Here is a 10,676-nt window from a genome sequence, read left to right on the forward strand (position 1 = left end):
TAATAATTTGGCAGAGTTATTAACTAATTACAAGTTACCAACTAACTGTAATATCAGCACTAAAATTTATAATCATCAGTGCACAGTATGTGGTTGCATCAACCATATTTATAACCTCTAATGATAAGACAGTCGCTAGTTATTAATCACAACAGGGGTTAACTTAGGCAATGAAAATGTGTTTTGAAATAGATAATTATCCTTTTATTGCATTTGGGGTTAATTTTCACGATCATGAACTCAGAAAACAGGGCAACTTCATTCTCTTTCTGAGGAAATTCTGGCGAAGTTACGGACCAAAAAGCAAGTACTTATATTTACATATACCGCATTTTCCCGAGGAATCATCGATGCGGACAACTAGTCAAATAGCTCATTTTTAGCCAAAATTTTAACAAAATCCTACGCTACGTCGATTCAGACGATATGTCGATCTTATCACTTCAAAATGGCGTATGAAATTGCAGTAACATCAGTGTATGATGCCACGATGTCTCCGATATTGCTACCAATTATTATTATTAATGATTAACATTTAAACAATTACACTTTATAGTTATGCATCATATTTTCAAATACGGGCAACATCTACAAAGTCGCTTGCATTTTAAACAATTCCAGAAATCGCGTGTTATGCAAAACTAAACTTACTTTGTCAGAAATATTTTATTCCCATGTATTAAAATAATCATCCACACTGACCATCGCCAGTGTATTCGCCTTTACGTAACCACCCACCTGTTGACTTGGCGCGTGGTCAGTGTTTGTTTAACAATTTCCGGTGTCATAGGCATGCACCTGTCTCGTGTCGGACTTCAAAGGGGGCTCTCAAGTGCAGAAAGCTTAGCAATTACTATGATTTGATGAAACTTGTTTACTTTGTATCCAGTAATGCAGTTACACGCTATTGTTTTACATAGACACTGTTAGAAAAAGATCAATCATTTGTTTGACTTGAAAATAACAATATACGACACACATACGTTTCCTAAAATTTTTAATTAACAATAATCAAAGAATTGGACAATAATTAATCAATGAACTATAATCATTCTTATAACGGTACTCTTTATATACGCAGGGAGTAAAATTGCCGTATAAATCTCAGCCTTAGGGCAAGATTATTAGCACAACTGGTGTCAGCCTACTGTATAAACAATAGTATTGATAATTGCCGATTACGTATTTTAAGATTGAATTTGACCATAAAATATTTATTTTTTATACTTTCCACTAACCTTTTTACTAATAAAATAATAAAACTTTAAAACATGCCCAGGCCTACTGCAATAATTTTTTCCATTCAAGGTTGGTTTCAATTTTACTGCGCAATGTTATCTTCCCACCAGTGATATATGGAACCATGTGATGATGTGTTTATAAAAACAGAAGGGTAAAACTTTTAATTGATTAAAGACAATGTGCCATTTTTTAATAACTCTGTTATTATTATGTATTCTAGTGTTAACAGATAAGTGAAAATGATAATTATTAAAGATGAACAATGAATTCAACAACATAATTTTTAATCACACAGCCAACTCAAGATGATTAAAACCAAGATTTTTAATACTATTTTGAACAATTTTCTGACCTCAAGCCTTTGACAAGTCGATCAAGATGATAAGTTGGGTGCTCTGCTTCAGAGAAAAAAAATACCGACTAATTGTCGGGAAAATACGGTACTTGTATTTAGCCCAAGTCGCCCCTTAGGTTGGTCACTGGGTAGATATTTCAAATAAAATTACGTTTTTCACTGACAGAGACAAGCATTTATTCTGAGCATTTGTTTACATTGATTCCATAATAGAGAAAACCAATGAAGATAAGATAAAAAAAATCCGGAAAGATAACGATAAAAAAGTTTGATGCGTCGATAATTTTACTGATGCGGTGGTGCCTGAGAAACAAATCATTAGTTTTTTTTGGCCTTATACTAGATAAAAACCATCACTTGACAGTTAGAATGACATCAACATGTACAAAATTCATGCTCAATGATAAGCATAAGAGTATGCAAGAGAATTTTTTCATACACAGGATCTATTATACGACATTGTTCAGATATATTGCATATGACTCCATATAGCTGATATTATTATGTTTATTGTTGCACAGGTGAGTGATGTGGCCTATGGGCCTCTTGTTTTATTTTGACAGATATTGAGTAAATCCACAATAAAGTGCATAAAACAGGTTGGGACCTATCTCCCACATCTAATATAATAGCCTGTTTTGGATATAATATCCCAATGGGAATTTGAAGTGCAAAAAATTAAATTTTTTTATGTATAAACAAATGCATACTTATTATAATACATGTACCAAGACTTTTTGTTTGTTACATGTAAAAGCTTGAGTCATTGTTAATGTGGTTAGCAATATGGGCTAAAGGCCTGTTGGTTTTCATCTGTTAAAACTTTAAATGCATTCTTATAGTATTTTTTTTTTTATAGAATGTCTGGTGAATTTGGAGGAAATGATGGCTTTTACAGCGGAGAATACAATTATGACCAAAATACCAATTATGAAATGGGACCTGGGCAGTTCGGACAAGATGCGTAAGAAAACAATCTGTAACATTTAGAAAAATCTTTGATGCATGTTTTCTTGAGAGTTGAACCTGATGTCCTTTATAGTAAACAAATTTATATTATTTTAAAGGATTGGCAATGAAATGTTCTTGATATAAAATATCTGCACCTGCATTTTCTTTCATACAATGAATTAGAGTTGCCTCTCTTGAATGTTTTTCTACCTGGGAGTAATCTCCTGTGATATGAACTCTTTTTTAATATTTTGGTAAAAAAGCACCGTTTCCAAGTTAAACAAAATATGTCATGTCTAAGGATGAAGCAGTATCGATCTGCGTCAACAAGTGGTTAAATGGGCCTCAGAGCACAGAAAAATAAAATGCTATATGGCAAACAATGTGAGAAATATTGTGAAATGACCTTTCATATTTTCATTTACTATTGACATTGATAGCTAGGTGTCAGACAGATGATCGGGGTGGGGGTCAGACCTACCACAACATCTTCAAATATTGACAAGCAAAATAAAAAAAGAGTAAACCAAAAAATTGATTAACTCTGATACTCTTTAACAAAAGACATAGTAGACCAAACGCCTTATTCATTTGTTAATCAGACAGGTCTGTTGTTTTGATATAATTGTACAAAACACACATTTTATTTATTACCGTATTTTTCGGAAATTAGGTCGATACTTTTTTTCCTGACACGTGGACCTCCCCCTATTCATCGCTTCGCCAAATTTATGTTTTTTTTGGGTTGGAAAATTTGATATGAAATTTTGCAAAAATTTATGCAACCCTCCAATAAAATCATGAGTGTTTACTATAATACTGCTTGAATTTTCGTGTAAAAATCGTGTGGATTTTAATCAATATACTGTAGTAATTTATCATTTAAACAAAATTAAACGTACAGTAAATAGTAATAAGTACTTAGATCACTGACTGAATCATCTTTCGATCATTATTATATGCTGTCATACATTTTGATCGTGTGCTTACGATAAACAGGAAATCGATTTCGCGCGGTAAAAGTAAAATGAGAACCGTACAAAGGGTAATTACGGGGGGAAAATATCGTCGGGTAGAAATAAAAAAAAATAATTTGTTTTCATAATAGAATACATGAACAAGTTTTTTTCTGTATATTCAACATAAAACTTTCGATGAAATTTTAACCAGGTGTCTCTGAAATCAGTCTAGGTAGCGCTTACTTTGTTTATACACAGTTGAACTCTCGGCACGTGCTACTCATGCCCGCAGGCTTCAATAAGATCAGAGGTTGACTCGTGTGTATATACACAGTAAAAAGTCACACAGAGACACGGGTGGCATGTGCTACCGTAGTCATGCCTCCAGGATAGGTTACTATCCCCCGGTTAACACCAGTTTGTACACATGGCAGGGAGGTAATAAAAAACGATCTTAGATTAAAACCGGCCGTACTGAATTAATTGGTTTGAAAATTTTGATGCAATTTCAGACATTTTCTTACGATGTTTTCAAGAAATACATTTTATTTCCTTTTGTTTAAAACTGTGAAATAAGATTAAAGGCTACTATATGATAACGTTATTGGTTTAAACCAATTATTCATTAGAACTAGCGGTAATTTTTCGACCAATTCTTCGAAGTCGACCTATTTATACTTATTTTTATTCTTTGGCTAAAAACAGCCTCCTTTGCCCAATAAACCGTATCGACCTAATTTTCGAAAAATACGGTAATTTGTAAAAGAGACAATGAAAATGATATTTTGCTTCACCCTCAAAATACATAACATTTTTACTAATCAAGCCTGATTTACGTAAATTTGGGGTTAATTCATAGGTTTCCCAGGCATCATTCACCTGGGTACTTACCGGAATATATTCTACCAATTTTATGCATAATATTCTAAAATTTGTCTTGATCTTTCACCTGCATCATGCTGGTTTAACATGGATTAAAATTTCTTCATTCAGTTGTTTATACACATAGCAGGGAAAGTCTCCGAACCATTAGTTTATTAATACAGTATAGTCATGTACTTTGCATATCATGTGAAACTTTTATGCTGCTGAGTATTAGATATACACTTTTGATAATATCTAATTCAGTCATTAGTATTATGAAAGCATTAATATAAAGGTAACAAGTGGTTTTATGGCTGTTTCAATAAAGTTACCCATGAACCATTGATAGAAATGCATGAGATTGTGAGGTCAAAGTTACCGTAACCATGATGTATCGTATGAAGTACAGACAAGTGATTTTCTAGACATTGCAGTGAAATTAATTGAAAGCCTAAATAGGGCCCAATGGTCAAGGGCATTTTTAGACTATGTTTACCTCCTTTAGACAAAGAGCTCAGCTGTATAAAGACATAGGGACATTTTTTAATTTAAAGCTGAAGTATTTGGATTTTTTCTTTGCTAAATGATAGTTTATGGCCAAAAATATCATGTTTAAAAAATTGAAGGTGAATATGATGGTTATTTTGTTGACTATTCAACCTCCTTAACATACCCACATTGTTTGTTTCTTCTATGTTAACTAATTTCATAATTATTATATTATATTATTACATGTATAATTTTTAAAGGACATGCATTCAAATTTAACTAGATGATATTTTTTGTTCACAGTCAGTTTGGTCAGTTTGACTATAGCCAGGGCTTCAGTTCGGAGCAGCCTTACACTGCCTCCCCGACCAACATGTACACTGGGTCCATCATGACTCCTGACACCAATGCTGCATTCGTGAGCCCCAGCAGTTCTGACAGCTATGAAGATGAGCCACCACTTCTAGAAGGTAAAAAGCAATGATCTCATTAGCTGGCATAAATTGTGTGAATTTATTGGAAATAAATGTACTGTACATTAAACAATTGGAATGAGCATTATCTACAGGTACTTAATGACAGAGAATTCAAATTCACCAGGTCAGACCATCTTGATTAATTTAACAATTTAAGGGCTTAGGTTTGTTGAATGACATTTGTTCTCTTGTCTTTTGTATACATTGTTTGGCATTTACAACAATTATATTTGATATTGATATGTGTTAGGTTCAATTTTCTTGATGATATACCACATACTAACTTTATTAATAACTCATTACTTTTTTATTTTATTTTTTTAATTAGAAGATAAAATTTTTGATTTTTAGAACTTGGAATAAACTTTGACCACATAACCCAGAAGGTAAGGTTTTTACTATTAAAAATGAAAGATAGACAACTCTTGTATCTTTATTTTACCTTTCAATAATAATCCGTATTTAACAACTTCACTCTTATACCCCATGCAAGAAGTTGCAAGAAGAATAATGTTTTTTACCCTCTGTCCATCAGTCAGCCAGTCAGTTCTGTTTTTTGTGAACGTAACTCCTCTTTAGGACGACAGACCTAATTCGGTTTGTGCAGATATATCGCATACCTAAAAAGGAGTGACTGTTACATACATCAAGTTCTCAAAATTACATCACAATCACTTAAACTCAATGAAAAATTGCTTATGACACAATATATAGCTGTTCAACATCATCAATACACACTTTAATATTGCATGTAGTCGGAGACCTTGCTATTATTTAACATGCTGAAATATGCTTTTCAACATTTAGAAACATGCACAAATTTTGTTAGGAAATGTCAAAGTTCTGTTGTGAGTTTTGTTTTAGCTCACGCTATTTGTAAGCATCTATATAGATTATTTAACATAGTTTGAGCCAGTAAACAAATCATATACATTTTGATCTGCATCAATACTCGTATTGAAGAAATATATAGTAAAACCATCCCTGTTCTTAATTTTTCAATAATTTATTTTAAAAATATGTACAGCAAACTCTTATAGTTTTAAAAGTTATTTTTTCTCTTACAAAAACTTTTCCCCATTTTGTTCAATTGAAAAAAAAAATAATACACACAATTTTTGTGATGGTCTTTACAAAAAATCTAATTCGATTTTCATGTTATTTAATTTTTGATTGATTTTGATATATCTTTAGTAACTCTAACTTTTATAAAATTGTCATAAAAATCACCATGTAGATGTGAATTGGGTCTGCCGGCCGTCCTTAAACACAGAATTGGTAGATATATATAGGACACAATATAGAATTTTGTTGTTGTTAAAGACAAATTTATTGATGTATGTATATGCTGGAAGTTTAGATGTGATGATTTTTAACTGGGTTTTCCAATGGAAAATCCCGGTTATTAAAATGGGGAAAATGGTGGGCGGGCGGATGGTTGGTTGGCCCGCTGCCAAAAGGGTACCCTCAATGTATGGATAACTCCTCCTACAGTTTTTAAGATAAGAAGTTGTTCTTTTGCAGATCAATTGTAGATATATCAGAGGTTTGCATATTGCTAGGAATTTTTTGGCAAAATATTTTTTGGCAAAATATTGCATATAGGATACCCTCATTGTATGGATAACTCCTAGCTCCTACAGTTTTCAAGATAGGAAGTTGTTCTTTTGCAGATCAATTGTACATATATCAGAGGTGTGCATTTTGATTTTGATTTCTGATAATTTATGAAAAAAATACCAGCTTTTGAACTTAGTCATTCTTGGTCAAAAATGGTACTGCATTTCATAGAGTTTATCAATTTAGTGTTCACATGGATTATGGATACAGTTCACATAAAAGAAAACCTGGTTTACTGTCACATTGACAGCTTTTCAATCGTCTCTCATTATAATTCTGACTTGCATCCTGCATTTTTTATGTTATGTTTATTGAAACATTATTAGTAAGTTTTTTATTTCAATATGAGCCAAGTGCAGAATCACAATACAATTTTTATTAGGTCACCTGAGTCACTCAGGTGACCTATTGCAATTGGTCTTCGTCCGTCGTCGTGCGTTGTGCGTTGTGCGTTAACAATTTTACAATTTTTAACTTCTTCTTGAAAACTACCAGGCCAATCGTTACCATTTTTGGTGTGAAGCATCTCTATGGTAAGAAGAATCTAAAGTGTTAAATTTATGGCTCTACCACCCCTGGGGTGCCACGGGTGGGGCCAAATATGCAAAAAAGCCAAATTTTCAAAAATCTTCTTCTTTACTTCCACACATGTGAGGAAAAAACTGAATGCATGGTTATGATGTCCATGAGGCCCTCTACCAAAATTGTGAAATTTATGGCCCCTGGGTCAGGGGTTCTGGCTCTAGGGTGGGGCCAATATGGCCATATAGTAAAAATGTATTAAATCTTAGAAAATCTTCTTCTCTACTACCATATATATTTGTTAAAAACTAAATGCATGATTATGATGTCCACGAAGCCCTCTTCCTAAATTGTGAAATTCATGACCCCTGGGTCAGGGGTTCAGGCTCTAGGGTGGGGTCAATATGGCCAAATAGTAAAAATGTATTAAATCTTAGAAAATCTTCTTCTCTACTATCATATATATTTGTTAAAAACTAAATGCATGGTTATGATGTCCATGAAGCCCTCTACCTTAATTGTGAAATTCATGACCCCTCGGTCAGGGGTTCAGGCTCTAGGGTGAGGCCGATATGGCCAAATAGTAAAAATGTATTAAATCTTAGAAAATCTTCTTCTCTACTCCCATATATATTTGTTAAAAACTAAATGCATGATTATGATGTCCATGAGGCTCTCTACTAAAATTGTGAAATTCATGACCCTTTTGTTAGGTGCATGCTCTAGGGTGGGGCCAATATGGCCATATAGTAAAAATGATTTAAATCTTAAAAAATCTTCTTCTCTACTCCCACACATGTGGGAAAAAAACTGAATACATGGTTATGATATCCACAATCTCCTTTACCTAAATTGTGAAATTCATGGCCCCAGGGTCAGGGGTTCAGGACATGAGGGGGCAATATGGCAATAAAGTGTTAATGCATATAATGTTTAAAAATCTTCTTCTCTATTCTCACACATCTGTATAAAAAAAACCCGACTAATAATTATGTTTACCAGGAAATCCTCTACTGAAATTTTAATTTTCATGTCCCCTGGGGTATGGGTTTTGACTCTAGGGCAGGGCCAAAATGGATGTATAGATGTTAATGCATATAACGTTAAAAAATTATCTTCTTTACTCCGACACACCTGAAAGGAAAACTGAATTCATTATTTTGTAGACCAGATCTTTTAGTTTTTCACCAACGTTATAGGTTTCACAGTTCTTTTTGAATTAAATGTGGTTGTCATTACAAATTTATAATTTTTCTACTCCAGTATGAAACCTAATTAATTAGATGCATATATGAGACTCCATGACAAGTTTGTGTATTGGATATATGCTACTCAGGTGACCGTTAAGGCCAATTGGCCTCTTGTTTGAAATGGAGACATTACTGCATACGGTATATAAAAGACTGCATATAGCAGTGGTTATTAATGACTGTGATACTTTTTGCGGTATTTATTTTGATGCATTTTTATATTTATTAAATTTGTGCATTATTTAATTTTTCTATGTAATAATTTGATAAAATACACGTGAAGTATTCTCTTTTGATTTAGATGTTGTTGTAATTATGGCTTATAGCCATCTAGTTGCCGGATAATCTTTACAGCAAAGAGTTCAGTTATCTGAACATGCGCGACAAAAAATAGTTCTATTTGAATGTTGCAAAGTGAACTGTTTGTTGTTCATAATAAATATCTTTAAGCAAGATTATATTTTCCATATGTTATTATATAAATAGTGCCTGTTTGGGAGGGTACCAGTTGAAATTGACACCCCTAGAAAACCATTGTCAACCGACGCGAAGCGTCGGTTGACAATGGTTTTCGAGGGGTGTCAATTTCAACTGTTATCCTCCCAAACAGGCACTATTTATTTTGTTATACTGAATGTCTTAATTTTAAAGAAAACTTAACTGCTTTTACATAGGAATAACGTGAATTCTACGGCAAACCGTACGCGCATAATTTTCGCGCATGTAACAATTTTTAATGTTACCCGTTGCTAAGTGCGTTGCTAACGCTGAGGGTAATAGCGTCTAAACCAATCAGATTTCAGTATTTAACATGAAAGTATAACAATATCACTTATGTTATTGTAACCAATATGAATTGACTTTATTTAAATAAACTCGAAATCTAACGCGAATGAATATTAACTGCATAGCCTGGTTCCCGAGGCCTGCCGATTGTGCAAGCACAGAAGGCCTGGCATGCACCTAGCCTGGTTCCCGAGGCCTTCCGATTGTGCAAGCACAGAATCGGAAGGCCTCGGGAACCAGGCTAATTAACTGCAGTGTTTTCCCTAGGCCGTTTTTGCATAGAGGTATAGGCCCCCGCCATGCACCACACAGTGCCGCTATGCTTTCCGCTATGCATACTTACATGTATTATAAGCAAAAAATCTTTTCCCAATTATTTCAGATCCTAACAGTGATAAGTAAATGTAAAGTTGTCGTTATTTTGTTCAATCTTCATAAAAACGTGAGCATCGCTAACTTCGATCGACATCGATCTCAGTAAAGGGGAAAGTGTTTAACGGTTAAATAACTGAACTTATGATTGAGATATATTGAAACTGGGATTATAAATGGGTAATAAATGCAAAAATAGAGGGACAATTACTTCTTGTTTTAATGTAATGTGCCTTCTTCGACACCTCCGCCATTATCGAATGTTGGGGATTTTCCAAGATCTAAAAATAGCACAATGACCTTGGTTGTGCTATGAATGAACTGTTTATTTGTCGTAAAAATATTGGAAACTTGAGACCAAATGTACTCAAATAAGAAAACAATATACAGTTAAGCTTGATTGCAAGTCATATACGGAAGCAATGTCACATTACTATAACATAGAGACATCGTATACTATGCCTCTGAACATGTCATGTGAAGAGAGACTGACTGCAAAGTTATAGTGCAGTCATTAATTTTAATTAAATTTGGTGTCAAAACAAGTTTGCTGTAATTGCATAGTTCTGCCTGTTTCTTGCCCCCCCCCCCCCCCCCTCCAAAGAGTTTATCTCTGTACAAAGGGAAAAAATAAAACAGAAGGTGTTAAAACTGCCTTGTGAATCTATATTTCTTAAAAAAGCGTGTGAAGGTCAGCCTCATAAAAAAGTAGAAAAAACCCAGAAAAATATGAATAAATATAAATTTATGAAATACAAATAAAATGGTATAATACTTGTTGGTGTAGATT

At 33.5% G+C, this 10,676-nt stretch overlaps 1 protein-coding gene across 2 annotated transcripts in view; it reads left to right on the top strand.

Moving 5' to 3' along the window:
- Nucleotides 1-10,676, top strand: part of LOC128192486 (protein YIPF5-like) — a 33,625-nt gene that overhangs the window by 2,452 nt on the left and 20,497 nt on the right. Inside the window, exons 1-4 of one of the 2 annotated variants that reach the window (XM_052865202.1) lie at nt 1,341-1,393; nt 2,457-2,561; nt 5,164-5,330; nt 5,688-5,722. In XM_052865202.1, coding sequence (XP_052721162.1) covers nt 1,356-1,393; nt 2,457-2,561; nt 5,164-5,330; nt 5,688-5,722 — 345 coding nt within the window. In that variant the 5' untranslated portion in view covers nt 1,341-1,355. Of the gene's footprint in view, nt 1-1,340; nt 1,394-2,456; nt 2,562-5,163; nt 5,331-5,687; nt 5,723-10,676 lie in introns of those variants that run through there. The other variant, XM_052865201.1, reaches the window with a different exon arrangement.

Source organism: Crassostrea angulata, chromosome 7 (genome assembly GCF_025612915.1).
Source record: "Crassostrea angulata isolate pt1a10 chromosome 7, ASM2561291v2, whole genome shotgun sequence".
Lineage (NCBI taxonomy): Eukaryota > Metazoa > Mollusca > Bivalvia > Ostreida > Ostreidae > Magallana > Magallana angulata.